The sequence below is a fragment of the Copadichromis virginalis genome, linkage group LG6, assembly GCF_057382275.1.
Source record: "Copadichromis virginalis isolate Kocher_CV1m ecotype Utaka linkage group LG6, C_Virginalis_male_GT1.1, whole genome shotgun sequence".
In the NCBI taxonomy this organism is placed as follows: Eukaryota; Metazoa; Chordata; class Actinopteri; order Cichliformes; family Cichlidae; genus Copadichromis; species Copadichromis virginalis.
In genome coordinates, this window is record NC_140623.1 from 41,948,268 (window position 1) to 41,975,827 (window position 27,560).

At 40.9% G+C, this 27,560-nt stretch overlaps 1 protein-coding gene across 1 annotated transcript in view; it reads right to left on the reverse strand.

Moving 5' to 3' along the window:
* The window catches only part of sorcs3a (sortilin related VPS10 domain containing receptor 3a), a 244,761-nt gene that overhangs the window by 64,188 nt on the left and 153,013 nt on the right, over positions 1–27,560 (reverse strand). The window contains exons 5-9 of the mRNA XM_085460496.1: positions 8,824–8,897; positions 7,443–7,507; positions 6,783–6,901; positions 3,507–3,596; positions 2,878–3,057 (exon numbers count right to left, since the gene is read on the reverse strand). Coding sequence (XP_085316622.1) covers positions 2,878–3,057; positions 3,507–3,596; positions 6,783–6,901; positions 7,443–7,507; positions 8,824–8,897 — 528 coding nt within the window. The remainder of the gene's footprint in view (positions 1–2,877; positions 3,058–3,506; positions 3,597–6,782; positions 6,902–7,442; positions 7,508–8,823; positions 8,898–27,560) is intronic.

Here is a 27,560-nt window from a genome sequence, read left to right on the forward strand (position 1 = left end):
TAAGCCCACTCTCAGACTGAAGGAAGGTTTAGCAGGTGATGTAGAGCCCTGATGTCAACAGAAAATTAGTTTGCACAACAAAAGCTCATGATTACAAAAATTGCCCTTGTCCAATCTCATTGACAATAAAATAATCCCTCTAATTCTGGAGATAATTGTCCAATTTTCTGTGTGGGGGGAAGAAAAGAATAATTGATTTGTGGAGGGAGGGTGCACAAAGAACAGAGGCCCTCTGGGAAGAGAAATGACTTCTAACAAAACAACTTTCACATAGTTCGCCGTCTCCGATTGGAGCTGCAGCTTCTGTCTGAAACGTCGCCTGCGTGAAGAACGGTTTGTCACAGAGCAACAACAATAAATGAGATGAATTCTGTCGCACATATCTTTCCTTGTGTAATGGGTCTGGATTATCAGGGTAGCAGTGTGTCATCTCTCTTGTTTAGGTTCAGATCGGGAAATGTGGCCAAGCCAAACACGATTAAAGCGCCTTGTCCTGCTGCTTGGTTAAAGGCCTTAACAACTGCTGCATAGAAATAGAAACTGCGCACACACTCACGTATGCACATACTGTTCAGGGCAAGTAATGGCATTGTTAATTACCATCCTGCTGTTACTGCTGCTGGCCAATATCTCACTTCCTTCCACACTCTCTCAGTCACACCTGCCAGTGTAGGACTGATAAACTGGGTTCACCCGGGAGTGGAGAAGGGAATTCTACTATGAATACAAAACCGTATAGCAGGCAGTAGGTTAGCTAACAAGGGCATTACAAGTCCAGAGCTGCATGGCAGTGAGCCCCATTAAATGCACTCTTTACACTGTATGAATGTTTGCAGGGTGGAAGCTCGCAGCCTGAAATGCAAACCTGGCTCTGAGAAGTTACAGCAGTGCTGTTGCACACGACCACAGGTTTTATTACTATTCATGTTAATAATATGCTTAAATGGATGGAACAGTATCATCATCATCAATTTTATCCACAGTTTATGTTGTCTTTATAATACTGCATATGAATTATCCTAATGTAACAAACACAGATACGTTTTGCCTAATTTAATGCAGAAGACTAGTGTGTACACACACACACACACACACACACACACACACACACACACACACACACACACACAAAGCCAAAGACTGAAGTGAGCTAAAATCTGTGAATGGAGTGTACCTTATTAAAAAGCCTTTGTTATTTTGTGATAATAAATGCACAATGAATAAAATATGTAAAATAGCTCTAAGTAAGCAGCAGGAAAAAGAAAAAAGCCAAAGCGCAGCCAAAGTTTCCAAATCCCTTCTGTTTGTACCGAAGAGTTGACCTCCTCTCAGGGTCGAATGGTTCAACTGGCTGATATGATGGGCTGAGACATCGATATTAGCGATTATTCATCCAGTCACCTGCCAGGTACTTTTTATTAAGTTCCTGCTTAAGGATTACTGCTTTTTTAAAGGCTACTTTCTGCTGGTGTCTGTTGGGTCTGTGTTTCCACAAGCCCCGCTAATTCTAGAGACTTATTCATCATGAAGAAAACAAGACAGTCGATCGATCGATTATTTGCGCAAGGGAGGCCTCGTCTGTGTCCACCATGAAAATGACCTCCCGATCTGACCTCCTCCTGCTGCCTTTTATTGAGAGACAGTTCACACAAAACACGTCAGAACAAAGCCACGCCCCCTTGGTTCCAAGACAGGGCATTGTATGTATATGTGTGAACTTCTGTATCTACGTAAGAGTGTGTGTGTGTGTGTGTGTGTGTGTGTGTGTGTGTGTGTGTGTGTGTCAGACCTCCTGCTGACCAAAGGGTCCTATAACATAAAAGCAGGAGGAACATCCTTGGTCATAAAGAGGGTAGTCTCCCCCACACCCTAGATGGTTCACACTAGATAACACAGTGAAGCCATACAAAGGGGAGGAGGTTTACCAACATCAAACAGACCTTCACAAGGATGTTCCTGTGATTAAAAACACTACCGCCCCCCTCCCAGAATCTTAAGACTCTGGGGAGGGGAGGACAGAAAGAATTCCTTAAAACCATGTACAAATGGTAAACATAAAAATGACAAACATTTAACAATTCACTCTAACAGTGTCCATGTCACTTTTCACCAGAGCAATTCAATAGCTGCCAACAGCGCTTTTTCTCACTGTCATTACTCCATATTGATTGATTGATTGATCTTGATGTTAGAAGTCTAATTCCGGTGCTGCTGAGTTACTGTTGACGACGAAACTAACCACAACGATCTGGCTGCTAATAGCAGTTATTGCTGATGCGTTGGAGGCGTGTTTGATAGGAGGATTCTGGAGTTCTTAATTTACACAACACTAAAGTCATATTGTTTTCACAGTGTGAGCTGATATCCAATAGCAATACCTCACATTGAGTTAATGTTTAAAAAAAAATGCTGAAGACTTCAACAACAGCTGAAAGAAAAAGCCTCTGTGTACCACACTGTCAAATATTTGGTTAAAATTCATATATTTAAAGCGCGTCTATCATACTTTCCCTTCATTTCTGTCAGTGTCTGTGAACAAACACTACCAATTATTACCAATTATTATCCAAACAATCCCTAATCCATAGTCAAAAGCTCCGACTATTCTAAATGCTCAGTCACAGTTCAGCTCTGCTCAGCACCTCATTCACTCATGCTGTCCGTGGACACAGTAACCTGTATGTCACACCTTTTGTTGATTGTGATTTTGTTTTTGCTGTGAAACAGCTCTTCTCCAATAATGTTGACACACATCTACCTGTATCTGTTTACCATATCGCAGATCTAATGAGTGAAAATAATACTAATCTCTGTAATTTCCCATGAATTCATTATTTCAGAATCCACACAGGGTGACTAATTTCATCAGGCGTCTACCTCGTATAGGTCTAGCATCTGGTTCCCTCCAATGCCCCTGGTGGTCTTGACATTTTCCATGGCCAAGGTGAAGTAGATCCCTCTGGTGTCAGACAGGTAGAGGTTGTAGGTGTCATTCTGGTTCCATTCCTGCACTGCAGCAAATACCTGCTTCTCGTCAGTGCTGACGATGTGTAAATCCTATCAAGAGAGCAGGGGGAGAGATTAAGAAGAGTTATGACCGGAGGCAGAGAGGTGACGGATTAGAACATGCTGACCCCATGGGACTGGTCACGAGATCAATGCTGAGGTGTGAATATAAATGGTTGATGACATACTGTAAAGAATGGGCCTTATTCTTAATATGGAGTAAGTTATATAAGTATGAATGGAAATGGGCAGTGACCTGACTTTTTCTATATTATATCAGAAAATAGAAGCTGTTTAGAAGAGCCTTATATAAATGAAATGTCTTACATTATATTATACCTTTGTTTGGTTTTACCAGTGAATGGAAGCTCCAGAGAAATGGAAAGATGTGATCCAAACCCTGACCCTGAACAAGTCACTGGTGAGCTGATGGGTGTGTCATAGGTTAAAAGCATGTCTGTGTGTCATCATCATCATCAAGTAAAGGCACTGCAGCTTACCTTAGGCAGGGAATATTTGGGCAGCTTGATTTGTATAAACGGCTCTCTCTTGTAGGACACATAATATGTGGCTCGCCCTGATGTAGGAACCTAGAACATATAATACTCTATTAATTAAATACATTACACATGGTATGCAGCGTTTCTGGCTATTATGCATCATTTTATATAGTGTCAAGTATAGTTTGGAGGGTGCAGGTGTGCAGCTCAAAAGGAGTATAGATGCTTGTACACATCTAATTCACGATGAGACTTTTTCCACACCCATGTGATCGGCAGTATGACAGCGCACCCGAATCTATCACCTGTAGCGCACTCGTGACTATTATTAACCGTGTTTCCACATTGTCACCAGCCTTGTGATTTTCGTGTAGTTTGTGCAGTTGATTGAGAACACTATGGTTGTATTCAGGCAGTCAGTCCATGTGGAGAGCAAAACAAAGGACCGCCTTTACAAAAAGCTGGTACTGGTCCAGTTTTCTGTTGGCTGCGCGGTTACACACCTTGAATTGAAGCTGAAACTTACGTTTCAATCAGATCTTCATGGTTTCATAAGTCCCAGTGCTTATGGATCTGATGTACACATAAATGTTTTAATGTGTATGTTTGGTGGTTAGAAGTGAAACTGGAAACCTTTATGTGTGAACATTTGATGATATTTCTGTAGTTGTATTTGTATCTTACAGCCCAGTAACAGTGGCTCCATATAGTAGTTTCACATTCATTTGCCAAGTGAAAAGTTGTTGCTTCAGTTCCAGCCAGAACCACAAATCCCCTTTGGAGTCGTGCCAGGAAGCGGATTCGGCGTAAAACTGTGAAATGCGCTACCTGCTGTGAGCACACTTTGTGACGAGGAAACAAGCAAACTAAGCGCACATTTAGGCCCAATAACAACTGATTAAAAATGAGCAACTATCCAAATCTGGTAAAAGGTATTTTTTTTCTCTTATAAGATTAAATGAGACTTTTGTCCTCACGGTATAATACGTGATACACGTCCTTCTATACTCCTCGAAGCTTTGAGTCTCAGGATACTTTGCTTTTTCCACGTAGCAGTTCTCTCTGACTTTCAGATTTGCTGCTGATAAACAAATGCAGGGGAGAAGGCCTTATGTGTCACCTCATAACTGACATCATACCATATTTGTCTAAACAATTAAAGTTTGGGAAAAAGTACACATCAATTTCTGGCTTTTCCACCTGCTTATTTTCATGGCAAAGCTGGATATTGTGGCTGCCCAGCAGTCTTTTCTTTCCATTTATAGCAACCTCCTGGCTTGGATTCAGAAGATGCAGCCCAGGTGTCAATGCACTGGTGGTTTCAAAGTGGACTTTGGTAAATATCTCGTAGGAGAATCAATAGTCTCATTATTCTTTGTCAAGAGAAATCTTTAAGTTACCTAACTGAGCCTCGTCTGCTGTCTAGGAAAGAAAAAAACACATCCTAATGGTCTAGACTCTTTGCAAACACTAAGCTGTTAGCTTATGCAGCAAGGAAACACGGGAATGGTGGGTGATGGAGAATTGTCATTAGGCGCAAGACCACAGAAGACAGAAGCACTTTGTACAAATAGAGAAGCACCCAGCAAAGTGAGACTGCAGGTTCATAACCTACTTTTCTTCCCTGACAATAACACTATGAAATTCATTAGAGGAAAACCTTCAAATCAGAGCTTGTGGTTCTCGACTAAAGAGAAGTGAAGTCAGCATTAATGTTGTACGACAGAGGCGATTCTTTTACCGATCTTGCAAGCGTTGCGAGTGGTCCAGCAGAGAGAAAACACTGAGCACTGAGAGGAAATATAGCAGCCTAGCAGCGAGTGCTGTAGAACAGTCCCACATGCAATCGAGTGAAGGAGCAGGAGATCGATGGCTGGGTAACCAGAGGCAGTTTGAACTTTAAGAGGAATTGGTATGATGGATTTTTTTCCCATCCCTTTCAGGATCTTTCATCTGTGACGCATACGTGCTAAAATGTGGAGGTGCTTGAATTGAAGGGGTGGTTCTGGTTGAGTGCTTGTGAGTTTATTTGAAAGACTTCAGAGAGGTCAAACAGGATTGAAGGATCTATGGAGAACCACTCTATTTCTTTGTCTAATGTGCTGCCAAGGGCAGAAAAGGTTCCGGAGGAAGGACTTGCCTGCAGGTGAATCAAGCTGAGTTTCTGAACCCACCCATTCTCTACTGAATAAAACATTTAGCAGGATCAAACAGCAAGAGAATTTACAACTGCTGCACCTCAAAATCGTGATATAAATTAATAATATTAACTTAAAATATAAAATACATCGAGTTGGATGACTCAATTTCTGAGGCTGGTGTAAGTCTATGTGATGCTTCTGTTGGATGTGAAGAGGTGAAAGGGGTAAGGGTCTTTGGAGGAGCACAGGTGCCATCTGCTGTAGTTGTTGCTGTGAAACCTGAAAATCATGTTTTTTGCAGGTGGTTTAAGAAGATGCAGCTATGATCTGATGTTTGCAAGACTTGTAGCCACCGTCTCATCAACATCGATTTTTAAAAAGACAAACCGATAATGAGAAACCAAAACCAGATCCATCTTTTTCCTTCTACCTAAAACATTTTTAGCACATATCAGATACCACTGCAGTTTTTTTTGAGGAAAATCTGAATAAAACTGGCATTGCCATGGACTAGGTGTGTAATTATCCCAACGTTTCCTGTTGACTTTTAAATGTATGAAACCTCATTTGCACAATGTCAAAGTAAATAATATTCACGCTGGAGAGGAAAATACAACCCATAAATTGCATCTGTGTTACTTGGGATTCAGGACATTACCATTTCAGATTTTTCTGTTACACAAATCGTGATTAATATGACACACCATTCTGTGGCTAGGATGAATATTAAAACTGCTCACACAGGAAAACAAAGCACAAATGTTCAGTTGAGGTTAACATAAAATGATTTTTACATATTTTATTCCTGCCAAGTGAAATCATTTGCAAAAAAAAAAAAAAAAAACTCATACCAGAAATAGTATGACAGGAAAGAAACACCTGAATTTAGCAATATTTTAAATACATTTCAACAGATCAAAAACTATTTGAGGCCGGCTGTAGCGCGAAAGTTCCTAAAGTCACTCTGCCCTTAATGGCCATTTATCTAAAAGCCATTCAAATCCACACTTGCAGTTTATGCAAAAAGCTGAGTGTGCTTCTCAATATAGGAGACATACCGTATCTTGCATATCTTTAAACATGCATAATTAATCATGCATCAGATAGTGATGGGACAGAGTGTACAAAGCCCTACCTGAATGAATATGTAGTCATCTTGAACCACCAAAGAGCTGATGTCAATGTAACCTGGGAACGGGTAGTTCCTGTTAGCTTCTGTGCACATCTGAGCTCTGCACGTGACATACTGCACATCTGTCACATAGGAGGAAATGCAGGATCAGCATTATGTATTCTGCTAGTCCATATATACAGAACAACAGCTGTAGCAAGACTTTGTAAGCTAACCATTTCCTTCCCAATTAGGTCAAATGATTTTTTTTATCTTATTTGCAGAATGCAGAGTCTCTCTGAATAATTTGCCTCGCTGTGTAGCACCTGATTTATTTTCATTGTGTAGACGCCATAAACGAGCATCTCCATCTGTCAATCATACGACACCAAGAGGAGGAAAAAAGCAATTCTTGGTTTTTGCAGTGACATCACACAGTGGCAGTTTCACTTATGTTGGCTACAGTATAGACGACCTTGATGTTGTGGCCTTTCAGAGTTACGGAGACGACATTCACTGAATGAGAGTGAAAATAAAAGAAGCCATATTCATCAAGACTCATACGCTGGGTTCATTGGTGGGGTGAGCCAATGCCGTTTCCTTGGGGCCGACTTCTTTTCACAAAGAGGAATTCATGCCTATAGACACCTGCTCATTACTCGTCTTTGTGTGTAAGACACCTACTTCCATCTGGTGTGTGAGCTTCCATGTGGATCAGATCAGGCTCCTTGTCTAGGCTTGTGACAGACCTGGGAGAGAATGAAAAAGCAGAATATAATAAGTTTTTATAAGCATAACAAAAAAGAAAAGGATGTAAAGGAGAAGCTACTTCTGTTACTGATTAATTAGAAGTGAAGCTATTGTGCATTTTCTGTTCTGTATATATTTTGCAATGATAGTTGTTCCTTTTAAACATGGTCACAAGTTAGCATATACACAAGTAAATGAACACGCATTTAAACGTTCTCCACCAAACATTTTTGCCTACTATTGGCTCTGTATGAGTACAACCCCCCCCCCCCCCCCCAATAAAATCTCAGATCTTAGACATAGTAAGGAGAACAGAGTAAAGCCCAAATCCCATTTCAGCAAAATACAACAATGCAAAGAAATACAATCTCCTTATCTTCGACTGAATGGTACAAGGCCACTACACTCTCTGACCATGTCTGTATCTCAGAGAATAATCGTGCTTTTTTGTTCATTTCACTGCTGGTGGATTAGACTAGATGGATACAGCGCTCCCATTGTGGTGGTATTTCATAGCCCCTGGAGGCTGATGAGGCCATTGTCTAAATACGGCCAACTGGAGGACTGCCTAGCCATTGCTAAAGGCTCATCCAGTGTATAAATGTCCTTGAGGGGGCTTTGGCAGTGAAGGGCAAACTCTACAACGGATTGTGCACACTATTTAGGCTTATGCCACAATGGCAAAGAAAGCTCCAGATTTATGCAAGTTATGGTGCATATAGCCAAAAGCAATCCCAGGCACACCCCAGTCACATCAGAGTGGGGCAGCGAGCACTGAGCTGGAATATATTCGGCCCTACGTTTGTGATGAGTGTGCACTTTCAGACATAGTAGGTACACTGCAGGGGGAGTGAGCAGCAGACATGACTGGATAGGAAGCGACAGGAACGTCCTGGATCCATTATTAGTCATAGCTCATGTATCTGCATGTATGTATCTGTAGAGATTCACCCCTCTTCCTTCTACTGCAAATGTAAAAATAATAATTTGGTCTTGCAGGACGCCTGATATGAACAGGGTGTGAGTGTGAGAAATGAAGTGGAATGCGACATGCCCTCGGACGCTGAATGCAAAGCGCATTCTGAAGAAGGAGATTAATCTCTGCCTGATTGTATCAAGGGATAGAAAATGTGCAGAATTTTAGCAGCATCACCAGTCAGTCACATAGCTTGTTCTAAGCCATCAATATCACTTGCTCAGTCGCCCCGAACACGAGCAACACTTTCTGCATTCCTGAGCAAACAAAACTTTGGGGAAGAGGAATGGAGCAGAATAAAAAGGGGGAAAAGTGGAGATGTGAGAATGAGTGACTCACCAGTAGAATCTGTTTGGCGTGACGTGTTCGTGGATGAGCTGCCATTTTCTTCCGAAGTCTACTGAGCTGTACAGCTGCAGAGATATGAGAGAAAGGGGGGGAAACAAGTCTTTTAGCAAGATGAACATGTTTCTCCATTCATCTGGATTCTAATCACAAGAGATGATGAGTGCTTTTTAGACACGACTGGTAAATTTCAGGGTAGAGGTTAGCCTGGGGCATTATCGGTAGATGGGCTGCCATACCACTGAAATGCTATCATCATCAATGACCAACCATTCAAGCTAGCATTTTATCACAGACCGAGGCCTCTCTATTCCCTTCTCGTGTTACTAATAAGAGGTATAGATCTGAAAATGAAGCATTTATGCAAATAACACACACATATAATTCCCCTGGGATTAGAGCTCTGGGTAGCTCCCCAACTGGGTCTAGACTGGGTCTAGAGAGTATTTTAAATTCAGGGAATTTAAAATAGAAAGTAGCTCGTCCACAGAAGGACTGGTAGCTCCCCTTACGATAAGGGTTCAGATCGCGCGAACAGGTGTGAAATGTGTGTGTTTAGTTAGTTAGTTTGTTTGTTTGCTTGTTTTAATCAATTTTAAATCATGCTTTTTATTTGCTTTTGTTTCTAATGTCTCTGTAAAGCACTTTGAATCACCTTGTTGTTGAATTGTGCTATACAAATAAATTTGCCTTGCCTTGCCTTGCCTCTTGCCTCTGCAGGCAGTATTTGTCTTTCAAGCTCAGGTCCTCTCCCAGAAGCCTGGAAGCTTGATGGACCTGCACAGTATCTTAGCTCTTCTGGGCAGAGGTCTCGGATGTTGTTCCTATCTTTGGAGTCACTTCATTGAATGCTGCGATTTCCACTGGGACGGCTGTTACCTTCATCCTCCACATCTTTTCGAGTTCTTCTCTCAGCCTGAGCTTGTCGTGTTCCATGTTCATTCAGTATAGCTACATCTATCACTACAGCCTTCTTCCTCTCCTTCTCAACCACTACTATCTGGAATTCCCACAGGATCTTAGCTCGGTCAATCTTGACCATCCTAAGGGGGGGTCAACGATTTTGACTTCCAGCAACATCTGTATTATATTCGGCACAGGCGTTCCATGTATGCCCTGCCTTCTAGTATCTTGCACCCTGCTGTTATGTGCTGGATTATCTCAGGGGCATCTTTACACAGCCTGCACCTGGGGCCTTCCCTGGGGTCATGCCTGGTGTGGTAGACCTCTGCCTCCTAGATCTCAGACATCTGAGATCTCTGTCCAGAAGGGCACAGTCCTAGGAACAGCAACAATACTGTGTAGGACCCTCACGCTCTCAGGCCTCTGGTAGAAGACCTGAGCTTGAAGGATAAAGACCAGCCACAGGAGTGAAAGGGGAATTTTTTAATATAATAATGTATATAATGTGGCCAACTTCAGCTTGATGAGTAAGTACTTGAAGGTCTTTGGGAGGTTTTAGTCCTAAAAATCAATGTTGGACATACAAACTTTTCTCCAAACCCTTCCATCTGTCATTGGAATTTCCACAAATGCATGGAATGATATATAGCTCAGCTGGCATACAGGATCATAGCATGGAGTCAGTGGCCCAATTTTAATGTACTAATTACATTTTCTTGTGCTCGAGAAAACGATTAATAACCCTGGTGCATTTTCCAAGTCTCTATTGATTGATGTTGTAGAAACAGCACCCTTGCTGGGCCTGTGCATTATTATTTTCATGCAGCTCTGTGAGTCGGTAGCCCCATTTGAGGGCTATGCTAATGTTCCCACTTGTTGTCTTTTATCACAGCAAATCTGTACTTACTCTGATAAAAAATATACACATTTGTCACCTGCTGCAAATGTATTTTGTCAGCATTGCAGGGGAAGCTCTATGTCACCAGGTAGGCAGGCTACCTTCATCATCTAATTTAAAGTTGGTGTGATTCATTGGATTTCACTTATTTGCCTCTTCACGAACAGAATAAATGCAAACGAGTTAGCTGGGGAGCACCACTTTACAAATGCAGATATTAAAACACGTGCATCCAAGGACACACACTATGAGCAAGAAATAGAAACAATGCCGACACACTGCTTTGCAAAAATTAAAAGACTTTTAATAAACACACTTGGCTCTTAGTTTTTCAACTTAGCATTTTCATCAGAGCACTGTTCTCAGATATAGTGAGGCTGACGTCAGCTGCCAGCCTTCACAGGAGTGGAAGCTCATCTCTGCTTGTATCCACAATCTTATTCTTTCATTGTTTTCTTCTTTTTTCTTTTACTTGTTTTGAAAACTTCTGAGTAATTAGTTCATATAAATGGCTGATGTCACCCTGAAACCTCTGATGTTTTCTTATTTTGATGATTTTGACTGAGAATGTTATTTTTTCCATTACAAATTTGTGGTTTAAATGATATTGGCATTATCTCATTAAATACAAACTATAAATGTCCAGGCACATTAGAGCCAAAGATTGTACAAAGAAGATTCTCTATTTTATAAATTTAACATTTAACACTGAAGATAGGTTTGGTAATAAACGGTAATGGATTTTTCATTGCTGCAGCTGTTTTAAAGAGAAAGTTACAAAATTTCAGCATCATCTGAATGGACATTGGATATCTTCAAATAGTTTATGAACAGGCAAATGTATTTTCCCATTTATACTAAATGCAGCTGCATTATACGCTGACTTCAAATACTGGCCATCAACTTGTAAAAATTCGGATTAACTAAAACATGTTGCTCTTTTTGCATACTAATCTTATTCTTTCAACCATTACCCACAGTTGCTTTAAATGATGGTAGAAACGTAGATCGCCAAGTCAATAAATAGCTTTGCCTTCATGTCAGTTGTTTCTTAACAACAACATTACTGGTACAGTGTCCACATTACTGAAGATGCTGTACTAATCCATCTGTCAATCAACCACTGGACTTTTCTCTCACGCATGCACGAACATTGCAATACCTTAAGTCCCCCCACTGGTAAACTACACGCCACCCTTTTCCGGCTGAGACCCATGCTTTCAGACTTGGAAATGCCCTCATGTCGACCAATTTTCAATCGACTGGAAACAGTCCTAGTGGAACTTGAAGCTACCAGGACGACATCATCATAAACAAGCTGTGATATTAACAATATGGAACCCTCCATCCCTCCTAGAAATTCTGTCCATAAAAATTATGAAGCGAACAAAGATCAGCTGGATGAAGTACAAGCCTGGTGTTAAGTCTGTCTTATTGCCTTTCTGGAGATGTTGAGGGCCTATCTATAGAACTAATGAAGGGGGGTTCCAACCTGATTACCCCAAAGAAGTTTTTACCCCTCCCCCACCCAAAGCACAAGACACTAGGATAATTGTTCTTATGGATTTTAACACCAAGTCTGATGAGCTTAACTTATAAATTGTCCTCCAATCTTATTTAAGCTCCCAAGATCCGAACTTGTTCATGGCATACATTTTCAATTTCTCTGTGCTATTTGGGCTGATTGAGACCTGATGAATATAAAAACAAAGAATTACCAGTTTTGTTTTGTAGCTGATTTTTGTTTCTGAGGAAAATGAGCTCCACAGTGGCTGTATAATGTCCTCGTAAGTGGATATCAGGCTCTTGTAGACGCCATGTTCTAGGAGGTTAAAATGGGCAACGAAGCAGGTGATGCTTTAAGGTGTGGCTATAGCTTGCAATTGAGAAGTTGCTACTGCTTAAATGTGCAGTATACTCAATTTCTTTGTTGTGATCCACCTCAAGGCATTTCTTTCTAAAAATACTAATACAACAATCAAAATGCTGAAACTGAGGCTTCAAAATAGGGCCATCTAACCAGTGAGTGATGTCGCTGTAGCTGCATCCATCTTAGTATAAAAGCTATGTAAGCAAACACATCCCCAGCACAACACATGGTAAACAATAGCCTTGAAGAAAAACAATTACCGGACATCATTTATTTGAATTTCGAGAGCTGAACCTTTCCCTTCCCGTCATATGTCTATAAATGTCTACTTGCACCACAAACCCATTTGTTCTAATTTCAGACCGTTTTAAGGAATCGTATCATTTTGGCCAGAAACCATCGAGAAACGTGACAACAGCTGCATTTTCAAAAGGGTTTTCCTCTTATCTGTAGCACAGAGATGATACTTTTCTTTTCTTTTATCCTCCTTTACAGAAATGTTTCACACTGTCACTGTCCCTAAATGACTTTTACATGTTAGCAATCTTCGGTTAGTGATGAGTTAACAGTTCAGCTTCCCTCCTTATCAAGCTTCTCAGTACAAGCTGCTGCAAATACTGCTTATTTCATTTTTATTGTAGCTACGAAAACTGGATGCTACATCTTTGAACCACGTCCACTTCTCCCTTCTACAGTACAACTGATCCTGCTTTCCACTACAGCAGCCACAAAATCCTGTAGTCTGTAAGCCCCTGTACACCAAGTATCAATAGGTTAATCTCTGCTGACACCCTTACAAAGCCTCATACTGAATATCTAATAACAAAAATGCTATATGGGACGTTGACAGTTATCATCTTCCAAGTTCCTCGTGCCATGGCAGGTACCACCGAGTTCTTACTCACAGAAACTTGATGCAATCAGTTGAGTGATCCATGTTCTATGCAGACAAACTAGCCTTGGTCGATATAACCATCTGAGGCTGAAGCCAACTTTGTGGCTAAATTTAGAACTTCAGTTCAGTTCGAGTTTCAACCAGCTTTTCCAAATGTTCATTGTTGCTTTGTCTCCCGTACCCCTCTATTCCTGTAAATTAAAATGCTTACTGTAAACCTTATCACATCTGCATCAATTTTATCTAAATTATGCACCGGTTTCTCACGTTCCGCTTCTACACTCAGCTGTCGCTGCTCATTACAAGCCTTCAGCATCAAATGCATCCATCTCACTGTCTACGGTTAACTTCTGATCTCCTCTCCTGCAGCATCATCAGACTTCATTTGAAATACATTGAAAACCACTCACTGAGTACTCTGCTCATGAGTGGTGGAGTGGCAGGTGGGCAGGGCCCAAGAGCCAATGCTGATCCTCAATGAGGCCTTTCCTAAACTGCAGCCTCTGGCCTAGCGTGTTGCTTCATTAGTCTCTATTCTATTTACAGTGTTTCCTTCACTCACCTCTTTTCACTATCAGTATGTTTGCAGTCCATCAGTAGTTATTAATCTCTCTTCCACAGTGTGTCTTTTGTCCTGTCTTCCTTGCCTCATCCCCAGTCAGTCGCAGCAGATGGCTGCCCATCCCTGAGTCTGGTTATACTGGACGTTGATGTTGTGATTAAATTGAACTCAAACTGAAATCTCTGTAACTGTTTGTCATTCATATTTGGGATAGAGGTCACTGCGAGTGGACGGATGGACAGATGGATAATCATACTACAAAGTAAAGTTTTGTACTGATTAAATCTATTACCTATCTATCCAAGGTTCATTGTTTTATCGCCTCCTTTGTCAAAGTTTCTCTGACACGATGCAACAAACATATTTTCAAGAATGAAAACAAATATTTCAACACGATACAACTCCTGTAGTACATACACAATACCTATATTCCTAAAAAATATACAAAATATACAACTAACTGAGAGAAAAGCTGAGCACACAAATGCCATACATACCCCATGCATAACCCAGACTCATTGAAAGCATACAAATCATAGAAATATCTGAAGATGGGAGGAACTGCAGTAAAAACTGCATTTCGTTGCCCTGTACCTTTGCATGTGCAATGACAATAAAGTTGAATTCGATTCTATTCTATTCTAAATAACATGTCTGATCTTAAAGCTGTGGACCATTAGTTTAGCTGTTTCACACTTTACCTGTAAATATTTTTCTTTTACAAGCAGGTTTGTATGGTTATGTGGGATATTCTGTTGTTAATTTGCAGGTGCTCATCCTAGAAATGCATCACAGCACAATTGTGTACAAACCTGTTCCTAACCACACCTGAGAAAATAATCATTGGCAGCTGGCAGCAGCCTTGACGAGCCCTTATCAGTTTTCTCTTTTCTGTCTGTTGTTTTATGTGCTCCGGTGAAGCCTGTGTGTTGATAGTGATGAGCACTTCCACCATTTATTAAAGGTTTTTTGTTATTTAAACAAAGCAGTGTGCTTTGCTGTTTTTCAATTATGAATTATTGATCACAAGACTTTACATGTTTAACCTCTTAAACTGTAGGTTTATTCTGTCCTACAATCAGCACTTGGACTCCATATTTTTGAGAGACATTCATAAAAATATAAAGGAGACCAATGCATTCATCGTAGTGTCCCATGTGTTTTTAAGGCATAGATCTCTTATTAACTGCAGGCAAACATTTGTCCAAGCCTTTATGAAGTTGCACAGAGTCTAATAAAGTACAGCACCCATAGGCACATATTCTGCAGAAAATTTGATTTCTGATTCATTCAAGCTCAGTAAAGAAAGATTCCCCACTGGAGGCTTTTGGTCGGTGTAACAGGGCGACAGGCAGGGTCCCTCATCACTTTGGACAGTGACAAATGATGGCAGTGGGCAGGCACAGCCTATCCTCTCTCCATTCATCAGTTCAATGACATCTTAAATTTTAAAGGTTCTGAGCTGTCACAAAGTAAGCTTCACAGCTTCCCACTCAGTTCAATAAATCAAAAGAGTGGCCGGCCGGCTGCCACGCCACCAATGGAGTCGGCAAGAAAAGTCACCAACGAAGGACAGAGCTTAAATGGTGATTGAGGAATTGCAGTGAGCATGTTAGTTAAAACTCGTCTATTCATGATGATCCGAGGTTTAGAAAACATTCATCGTGTCTCGAGCTCTGCATTAGGTTGCAGGTAATGTTCAGATGACGGTTGATTGAGTGTCAGTTGTCCAATTGCAAGTGGACAATTGACACCGAATTGTCCAGTAATTGCGATTTTATAAATTAGCTTCAAAAGTTTAATTTGGGTCAAACTGGTTCAGCTTTTGTCAAAGAATAGAAGTTCACCGTCTTATCTATTGTTCCGTTTCGGACCTAGATGTACACGTGAGAGCAACAGCACTCAGAGAAGTAGATAATGTAAAATAAAAAAAGATGAATTGATATTTTTGAGAATATATTAGTGTATATATATATATACACAAATATAAAGCCAAACCTCATTTTTCCCACCCAAAATGTATAATTCAATTTATTTATACAGCGCCAAATCACAACAAGGCGCTTTATATTGTAGAGAAAACTCCAACAATCATATGACCCCTATGAGCACTTTGATGACAGTGGGAAGGAAAAACTCCCTTTTAACAGGAAGAAACCTCCAAGAGAACCAGGCTCAGGGAGGGGCGGGGCCATCTCATCTGCCAGTCACAGCTGACTGTTGCTATAGTAATAGCAATATAGGAGTGCCTTAAGCGTCCAACATTAGTGATCCCCACAGGAGAAATTCCCTTTTAGAGCAGCTCAAATGTTTAGGAAAAGACCTACAAAAATGAATAAATAACCTGCAATTGTGGAAACAACAGTGACAACGTCACAAAATAACAGCAGCACTGTCAACAACTGCAGCTGCTGTTGGAATGAAAGATATTGTTTACCAAGTAGCTTCATGATAGTGGGTGTCTGCAGTTATTGAAAGGTAAGAGGTGCTTTCTCAGTGCCAAATCACAGCAGGAATGAAGGGGGGGAAACACTTTGTGGAAACTGGATTAGCTGAATAGAAAACAAAATCAGGCACACCAAAGCTGAGATCAGGAGATCAATAAATCAAGCATTGCTCATTGTACGACAGGAAACAACTCCAACATGCAGATGCAGAATCTGCTAAATACGAGAGAATCCAGTCAGCAAAAGTCCTCTCAGAAGCATGGTGTGTAGCAGTGCTCTCAGAGGACTAGTGGCATCTCGAAACCATTACTCAAAAGGTGAAACAAGGCCAAACGCTTTGAGTGTGCTAAGATATACCAGCGTTTCACGGGAGAAGTAAAATATGGTCATTGTCTGAAGAATCCAAGTTTTTTGTGATTTGTGGGAGTAACAGGAGGAACACAAGACACGTGTAAGGAATATTCCAGCGTCGTCTCGAAGCTCAAAGCTTTGAAGAGGTGCTTGAGAACCAAAGAAGATGAAGAAGTGCTGACTATCATGGACTTTCCTTCATCCTCACCTGTGCTTGACCAAACCGACACTTCAAGGGTCACCCAAAGTCTAAGAAAGCTCAAATAAATCCTGACGAGGCAAATATCTCTTTGGAGCATAGTCAGGTCATTAAGGGATAAGATGGAGTATTAGCTTTAAACCTCCATGCAGCTCATATTCTGTTGTCATTAAAGTTAAGACGGACAAAATGCTGAAGAGATTTTTTCCTTTTACTCAAAGCTGATGTGGTTTGTAGAGGAATATTTAGTATTAAAGTTTCAACAAATTTTTTAAACTTTAGGTTAAAATAAAGTTTTAAAATCAAGCAGTGAAGTAGAATCGCCATTTTCAAAAATAACCCGAAGTAGTGACGCATGCACATATACTGCCGAAGCTTGAGTATAAAGCAAAACAAGAAGCACAAAGATCATTCGACAGCACTGCCTCTCGTATACCACACAGCACTACATTTCAACATCCCTCATAATCCTAATGGTCTTTTCTAGAAGTATTTCTACATGTCTTTTTTATGTGTTCATGTCTGACCTGATCCTGCATCTGGTTCCACTTTTAAAAATCATTGAACCTGGTTCAAATTTCGAGATTTCAATGTCGCCTTCTCTGGCAGCTCCCTAGCTTAGTGGAAGTCCTGTTCTTACCAATTTCACCAGCAACTTCAAACACTTGTAGGGTTTTTCACCATGAACGTATCGTCCAAGGCCAGTCCATCAAACGAGTTGTACTGTGACGTGCTGAACCATCTGAGGGAGAACATCCAGCATGACAGCGTCCGCCGCCACATCCTGCACCGTGAACAGTGGAGTGTTTTGGTCTCACCGACAAAACCTTCACTCACCACTGAGCACTCCCTACAACTTTTACACAAAAATGATAATCACATTTAAAGATCAATGCTTTGACACCCTGGAAGGAATCCAGCATCCAATCAATCAAAACAAGCGCAACTGGCCATAACATGACATGACAGTCCAGAAGATGTTGATATTTAAATTTAAATAATCTACAATTCAGGTTTCAGTTTAACACCTTTTTATAGCATTTTTATAATCTCAAAGTGATTAACAAAGCCGAGCGACCGTAATAACAAAGCTAAAAACATCTCAAAGTTAAAGTTAAAGGAAGGAAATGGCAGTGAAGCTTGAAGGTGCACCAAAAAATAACTTTAAATCCAAAAAAAAAATAATTATAACTGGAATTAGTGCAAGAATTAGGAATAAAAATAAAGAATACAGACCCAGTCCGAATGCCAATCCCAGTACGTGTGCGTTTGGTTTTGTAAACAATCTACAAAATATGCAAATCTTCAGGATGCAGTACGAGCCTTCCACTGGTCAGGTGCCTCAAACTCAATCATCCTGTGACCTGCACGGGTTCAAATATTCTGATCGTAGCAATAATTCGTGTTAAATGAGATACAGGGAAACAGACTCAAGTCTGTTTACACATAAGGTCTATCATAGTATCGCTCTGTGGATTAGATCACAGTAAAGGTCCCCAAGTTCAAGTCTCATAAGAAATTCATTCCAGGCAGCACTGGTTTTATCAGATTTAGCCATCAAACCAGTTCAAGTGTGCTTTGGACGTGCGGGCATATAAAACAGGTTTTGTTTCACGACGTTTAGCTCAGCAGTTCCGTTGGGTTATTGGGTTTCACATTGGAGGGAATAAATCTTAAAGTTTCTGTGTTGATTCGTGCTTTTGTTTTTTTGTTTATTTTCTCCTCCTCGAGGCTTCGTGCTTTACAGGAAACAAATCGAGACTGGGAAGTGAGTTAAATCAAACACAGATGGAACCTAAATGAGAAATGAATAGATTCAAACTCTGGTTTCTCACAAGAGAGATTACCCATAAAGCACTGTAAAATACATTTCATGAAGCTTTTTTATTACTTCCTTTTCTTACTGTTTTTTGAGAGTTGGTGGTAAGGCTTGGTAAAAATGTAAATTATTGCATTTGCTTTTTAAAGCCTAGTGCAAGTGCACTTTGCTCAAAATGAAATATGAATTAAAATAAAAGATACATGACCACTCTGGAGTAGCTGTCTGCCATGGAAATCAATTACAAAACGAGTGATGCTGAGAAAACCCCACGCAGACACAACGACATGTGTTTCATGACAACATGAGACCTGACCCCGCTGCTAGTTTTCTGCTGCAAACTAACACAAACTACTCGTTAGCTGTGGGGCTGCCAACGAGTCCAGTATATGTCATAGAAAGAAACAGCTGAGATCATGATCACAGCTTTCTTTAACTCTCACTGTGAACTGTTGGGGGAAAAAAGCCTGCAGTGAAAAAAAAGGCACAACATGAGGCAAACCATTATCCTCAGAGCATAGGATAAAATGTCTAACACCAGCCAATTAGAGATAGGAGGTCTGTGTAGGCTGTTTTTGACCCCTGCAACAGCCCATTCTGACTGGATTTCCAACCATTATGAGACTCCCACCCACTAAATAAGACATTATGGATTTTGCTTGAGGCAATGGGAAGTAAAAGTGGATAGATATGTCTAGGATTGCTCTCCTAGTTCTCGGATTCTCCAGTTCTTCAGTCTGTTTATGTAGTTTTTCAAAGCAACAGATGCAATCTGATGAACATCAGAGAGGTTGTGGCAGGGTCGCTATTGTCTAAGATTTTGGCCTCCATGTTGATAAAAAAAGGAAAAGAATAACGCTTGTTTATAGCATAAAAAGAACTTTTCCAGACCCAAGGCAATCGCAGACAATCACCAGACCTCACTATCAACTGTTTTCATGGGGGCAAATCTGTGGTAAGACAGCAGTTTCACAAAAAGATTGTGTATTGTTGAATTTAAGACGTATCCCCAGAGGATTGTTCAAAATCTACTCAAACAAATTGTTATGGTGGTGAGCCATACTCTGAGATGTGAATCACTGCCCACATATCTTATCTTTTGGTTACTCTCACTGACAGTATTTGAAATGCTTGGAAACATTTGAACCAGTCAGAGCCTTAGGAATGACTAAAAGCAAAATGCTATTTTTTAACCTACACGGACATATTTCCTCGCCTTGGCAGGAACACCCTTCTATTGATCTGAGAGGATGAAAGTGATTCAAGAAAACTAGCGGACTGCAGAAACCACCTCCACTTTAACCCAAGATGCAGACAAAGCAGACGTGTTTCAAAGAGTTTGCTCCTTAGATCCAGAGTCAGGAGACACGGAGCAGAGTTCATTCTATGGCGAGCATAAAACCAACTTCTAAGCAAAAGGATAAGACAGGTACATTTGACTATAGAACTCTAAAGCACTCTGGAATAAGATCAATAAGAACTCAAAACACTCGTGGCCTCCCCTATTTTTGAGTTTCCAAGCTAGTGGGCAAGGCTCAGCTGGCCCAACACATTCAAAGGAAAGGAATACATCCATTCATTCATTCACTTCAGTTTATCCTTTTCAGGGTCGCGGGGGGCGCTGGAGCCTATCCCAGCTGTCATAGACCGAGAGGCGGTGTACACCCTGGACAGGTCGCCAGTCTGTCGCAGGGTTAACACACGAGGCCAGACAACCATTCACACTCACATTCACACCTATGGGCTATTTGTCTTGATGCATGCTCAATCATCCAGGTAAGTAAATCTCCAAAAGTTGATTCTGTTCATCTGGACGTAGCGTTTTGTGGGAGAAACGTTTCGTCACTCATCCAAGTGACATCTTCAGTCTCAGCTGACTGCAAGTTTCCCCCAATCTTTTAAACAGTACATTTGCATAATGACTGAAACCAGCCCACTGAAGGAACAATGGGCTTGGGAGGTCAGTAGCTTAATCTTAATTATGCAAATTCTCATGACCATTGATCAACAACCACTGACCAAAACCCACTGATCAAAGACCACTGATCAATGGCCATGAGTACCATTCACAGAAAGTTGGAGAATGGCTGCAATCACAGCATTGTAAGATGGCAAAAGATGTACCCTTAGGCCTGTAGGTGTAAATAGACTGCAGAGTCCTGGCCTGACAAGGTAGCTCTTCTGTGTTGTGCCATCCTCTTTGGCAGAGGTTGTTTGGTTTCCCTGATGTATGAATCCTGGCAATCCTCCTGGCACTTAACAGCGTACACTACGTTACTCTGTGTCGGGTCACCTGATCCTTGAGGTGGACCAATTTTGGGTGCTACGTGTTTTGGGGTTTAAAACCCACAGTGACACTGTGTTTAGAAAAAATGTGTCTCAACTGCTCCAATACTCCTGACACATATGGGATCAGAGTCTTCTCCAAACATGGAATCCCAGTGTTCTTCAGACACAGCCACACAGACAAAAGCTGGTTCATCCCAAGGACAACACTCCCAAACACAAACTAAACAACATAGTATATTCTGTCCAGTGCAGCGAGGAATATTCAGACCTCTACATTGGAGAGACCAAACAGTCACTCCATAAATGCATGGCACAACATAGAAGGACCACGTCATCAGGACAAGGTGACAGCTTGAGCAGAAATGATTATGGAGCTGTGTTTGCATGATAATTCCATGACAAATACATAAACCATAACCATGGCATAAGTCTCTGCAACCTCTCTAACTTCCAAACATGGATTTGTGTTGCCATTTTAACCAGGAAACACTGCCATTGCCATTTCCATCCAGCGGGCCAAACGACCTCCACTCATTGAGGTAATAACAACCTCCTCATCCACCTAGTAATGGTGGATGAGCGAAAAAAAAAAAACTGATAAAGGCCATTCGATGGGCTGAACCTTTAAAATGGTGATTTCCCAGGCATGTTGTCACCATCTGGCCTAATTTGCAGTTTTCAAAATGACTCAAAATGAAGTTTCCACTAGTTTGTGATAGAGAAATTAAACAGAAAAAAATGTAGCAAATTCACTCAAGAGTATAATTCCTCTGTGCTTCAAGTTTGATACAATTTCGTCATGCCTTTTGCCCTGATGGCCTCAACATCGTTTCAGTGACACACTGCAGTAAGAGAGTAAAGCGTGGGTTTACTGCCGTGTTTCATTTGCACTGTTTCCTCTGCAGAATTGCAGCAGTAACATTCTGCCACCCAGAAAAGCTCTTTGCATTAAGATCAAAGCACAAACAGTTCTAGCAAGACATAAAAGTTCTGAGAACAGAATCAAGACTTTGGAATTATGGAAATGATAACTGCCACATTATAGGGCCCTGTGTCCCACACAATTACTATAAGTCACTTTTACAACTCCTAATTAAGTCCCCTATAAATTCTTGATGCATCTGTGTACAGTGCTCTAAATCAAATGGCTACTGTTGACATCGGCTGGGCATATCCCGTATGGGGGGGAAAGATGAGGACGGGTTTTATACCCCACAATTTATTGAGCCTGCAAAGTATACAGCAGTAGGAATGATCCTATATGGAGAGGTACAGGCAAGGGCTATGCAAATGTGCCGTCTGGACTCTTCTGAGTGAGAGGCCGTAAACACAGCGGTCCAATCTATAACATGCTTCCTACTCGCCACTGTATCTCTACAAAAGTGCACCAAGACCTCCTTTTCAAATTGCAAACCTAGTTTTTTGATTGAATAGTTTACTAACAGACATTAATAATCACTGCATCGTCAGATGAGTAATTAATAATGACAAGGACACCTGTCAATGCTTTTCTGAAGCTCAAGAAAAAAAAAACGTCCTTCCTTAAGCAGAGCTGCTGTTGTACTGCGCTTTTCTGTCTGAACATATTTGGGGGTGTTGGTGGAACACTTGAAAGTGTCACCTTGGAAAATTAGGGAATAGTTTTTTTTTCCCCCACTTTATGGCATCTTAAAAATAAATGAACTATCATTTAATCAGGAAAATAATCTTCAGATTAACTGCTAATTATAATAATTGTTAGCCTATAGCCCTAATTAAAAGCCAGAGGCAGAATGAAAGGACAAAATCATCCAGATTTTTTTCTACGGCTCATTCTTGTATTTGTATTGCAGGTGCTGCACATGAGCAAGTTACTCTATGAATCCAGTCAGGGTTCAAACGAGTTTCTGCAGCGGTTTTAGCTGCTGGAGGGAAACACACCTTTTTGGACAAGCGTTTTGCAGAGCTTTTAACGGCAGTTGGAGGCTATTGTAATCAAAAACGATGTTCCGAGGCAATGTTTGATCACATCTACATCTGACAGAATTTCTTTCTATTACACGACGAGCAGCACTGAGGTTGATTTTATATAAAAGACAGTAATTTCACTTTTTTGTTATTCCACAACATTGTTTGGGAAGTTAACAATATAACATTAAATTTTTCATCTGCCCACGTATTCATGCAAATCTCCATCCAACAGCCCACAGAAACAGGTTGTGGTGACAGTGATTGTGCTGTAGGAACGAGCAAACAGGTAACTGTTGAAAATCAAGCCGGAGACGGTATACACTCTGTGTGAGCATCGCTTTGGCTCTGGAGGTCTCTGATTGTGTAGATGTGCTTATTGTCCAGATGCATGTAGAGCCTCGCTGTCATGTTTTGCTGTCACAATTTTGACCCTTAGCAAATAATACTCATGTTCAGTCATTTGAGTTTCTATCCATATATTGTGAACGTGTTGGATTAGTACTGCATTGCAGACAAATGTAATGTGATTACAATAACACGTTCCAAAGTAACAGTGAAATCAACACTGATAGCTAAACTTATCCTGAAAGCTTCAATGTGAAATGACAGATTGTTTTGTTCCTGAGGTTAAAGGTGTTTATCCTGATTGAAATTCTTGCAAATGGATTTGACTCCACTCGACTGTTTCACAGATCAAAAAAAGTGGATCACAGCACAAACTCATTGTGATTTGCAACCACGTGTTAGCAGCATTTGCTCAACAAATTAAAATATTATCTTGCATGATTATCAGTGTCAGACACTAATACGTGCCCAGTCAGGTTTAGCAAACAGATTCCCTCTGGCTTTGTGTTCGCTTTCACACTGCACCACCTCCTGCAGGTTTCTTCGCTGATTCCTCATTACTTCAGTGTGTTGCCTTATAGCTACATAACAAATGAGAACAGGCTGCACACCTGCCTGGCAGTCACTCAGGTACCGTATGTGTTCTCGCATGACATCAAATGGTGTACGTGGACTTTATTCTGTTTAGCTGACCGAGAACTGAAACAACTTATTTTTGGAGAAACCCGCCCCCCCTCTAATGCTTACATTGGTTGTTGAAGTTCATTAGAATTCTTAGAATGGCTTCAGGTTTAGCCTGCCATGTACAGCCCAGCTTGACATGTGCATAAACCAGCACCTCACCATTTGTATCTAATGTAAAGCAGCTAGCCTCATCCCAGGCCTTCAAGAAGTCTTTTCCCCCCACATGGAATAATTATAGTTTGAATTGCTGCCCCCAGATGCATAAAGAGGGCCCCTATTATCTCCATTGTGCTAGCAAGTGCACTGTCTGTATTGTCCTGATCATGTGTTTCAAATTAAAGTCCATTAAAAGTACCCAGGGAGGGCGGGCTCGCTGCAGCTCAGTGGAGCGCGGCAGAGCTGTCGCAGCTCAGGACAAGGAGCTGAGCACTAAAGATACCTGCCATCTGGAGAGTCATTGGGTTGAGAAATGCACTGCAGCAGCTGAGCAACATCTTTGGCTCGGGCTCAACGCCACCTTTCAGACAAAAGCCCGGTGCACAGAAGTGGATGTGTTCGAATAGATGCCGTGATGGATTTGTTTGGAAGAGTTCTGTTCTGTTATCAGTGGTCATTTAACGCCACAGCTATAAATTCAGTGTATATGCCCTATTCTCATTAATGATAAGCCACGTGCAAACAAGGATCCAAACAACTGCAGTTACACCATATGTTTGATAATGGCTACTGCTGTTGCTTATCTACATGGATACGACATGTAACCAAAGATTTCATGTTACAGAAAAACTAAACTGCAGCTTCACACATAGCTTTGTTATCAAAGCTCTGTGACTATGTGGAACTTGAAATGATCTGGAAAGACTTTATATCGTAAAGCATTCCAAAATATCGGCTGGTACAGAGAGTCAATAGTTCTATTTGCACTCTAATTACATACAAACACATTTAGAAGGCAAACTATTCCACTGGTCACCTTTTGAATGGCCTCACCTGGTAACTGAAAATCCTCCCAGGTGCAATCCTCATGAAACTGAGTAAGAAAAGACTGCAAAGACTTGCTTACTTCGTTTTGGAGGCATTGGGTGCATTAACTGGTTTTGAAGAGGTCTTTAATTAAAAGCCAGAAACCACAAAGCCTCACAATGGTGCCTTTAGTCATCGGTAAGACAGGAAAAGTAATGTGACAATGAAGGCGACCTAATACATTTCTATTTGGGTCAAGTTACTTTTTCATGATTCGTGGTTCAAAATAATTCTTATTTATCTTCAGCTGAGATTTACACTGCAAATAAATGCTCCAGTACTTGTGCTGGGTGTTGGTGCAGAACCTCAGTTCATCCACTGTGGCCACCTGCTAAACTACAGATGCTACCAAAAACAACATCTGTCAGCTTGTGAAGAACGTATAGCAGAACAAGCTGGATACGTTGGCTCTCTCTGCCTACACCGTCAAACACATGCACCGGCCCACTCACTCGAACTGTCGAAGGTTGTAGAAGCTTTTCTGGCATATGTTACTATTGTTTCAAAAAAAATAAGGCTACTAAATATCAGAATGAATCATTTTTCCTACTGAAAATTTGCATTTTTAATTAAACTGCAAGGAAAATTAAAGACGCCTGCTTGAAAGTCTTCTTCACTGTAATCACATTGACACAATAATAATTTTATCACAAGCAGAACGGTTTCTGCTCTATGAAACTTTTAACCTTTAGTGTGCATGTGTCATATATCAGAGGTTTACATAAGGAATTGTATTTAGTTGCCAAAGGATTACAATGGCAGAGAATGAGCCAGCATTTGTAGACTCAGTGCAGAATTTCCTATCCGACAAGGTTTGCACTAAAGGAGCTTATCTCGAAGAGGACACTTCAGCAGCCAAATCTATGGTCACACACACACAACAACATTGCCCATATTAGGAGTGGTAAAATGTGGCGAATGCAAATTCATTTTGTGGAGGTGATGCAAATGAAAAAGAAATAAAAAAAAGAGTAATCCTGAATAATGTCTTCTCTCGCTCCCTCTGAATACTTTATGGAGTCTGATGTCCCCGTTGCATATCTGAAAACGTTTAGCCAGGATACGATTCAGCGAGAAATAATTAACAGCATAAATTTGCATCGTTAGGGTGGATTAAGTCAAACAATGTTTGCATATTGAAGGACTGAAGGGACTGCGTGGCTCTCTCAGAAAGGCGGTTATGCCACTTTCTTCCTTGTTGTAGGTGGGCTGTCGGCTTCCCACGGGAGCACGTAGTGAAGAATATTCCTACTTTGTCTGGGAAGTGAGCATGGAGACATATTTTTAGTTTTGTTTGAGCCTTCAAAAGAAAAAGCGTTAGAGCACATTGTGTAATTCAAATGTATGTGGAAGAGAGGAGAAGAGAAGCTGTTCCCAGCAGCGCTGTTATCCTCTGAGTTTCTCCCAGTCACAACCTTAGCAGCTAAACAAAAGTACCCATTTTACTTGACAGAGCATTTTGCTATTTCCCAAGATCGTGTCGCTGATTCTCGCTCTTAAATATAAAACCCTGACCATATCAGACAGCGGATCCAGATGTGTCTGCACCTGTTTTGTGCTTTACTGTAAAGAATCCACAGAAAAAACAAACCAAAAAGAAGAAATAAGACAGACAAAACACTGGTGCATTCCTCCAAAACTAACAACTTTTGAAAGGTTGATTAGTTTTGGAGGAATGTATAAAAAGACAAAGAATGACATTCCACATTTAGAATGCGTTTGCAGCACGGACACACGGCTGGATGAGTCTGTTGGGAAGCCCCGGGGTCAAATCTTGCTGTTGGGTCTCAAATGGCTCACACGATGTGAACATCTTCACTCTGTCGTGGGCCACACTCTGAAATAATGAATCATACCTGCCGCAGGTGTGTGACTAGGTTTTTCTAATTACATTTGAGATAAAATATTTTAAGAATATCAGCAGTAGGAGGAAAATGTTTATTTCAGGTTCATTTTTGACATAGTGAGTTGTTCTGCAAGCCAGAGCTATAACATTAAGTGTAACTGAAACATAAAGTACTTGTAATTTCTAAAAAATGATGACAAATCTTATAAAACAAAGTAGTCTGGGGCCTTAGAAGGACCGAAACCATTTTTCCTACCAACCGTGATATTTAACACTGGTCACAGTAGTTTGGTATTTTAACAAATGTGTTGAAAGTTTCATTTTTTTAGTGTTAGGAAGCAGCACTGTTTTGCTTTTCCTTTGCCAGTCAGTACAGAGATGTGCAATATTTTCCTCTTAATGTCACAGAGCCTTATAAACTGAGAACCAGCAAATAGATCTCCTCCACTTTTCAGCAATTGTAGAAGCAATTTGTGTTTGAATGGTTTAGTGTTCAGTGTTTTTTTTGATGGCATACAGCCTGTGGAGTCCAGGCCCATCTCTAAAGGTCTGTGTGCCCCCACAGCTAAAGTCTGCTGACATAACTAGAAAAACCGGCGAGGACACGGAGCCCACCGGGCCTGAGCCGCTTGGTGACTGACACCTAGCAC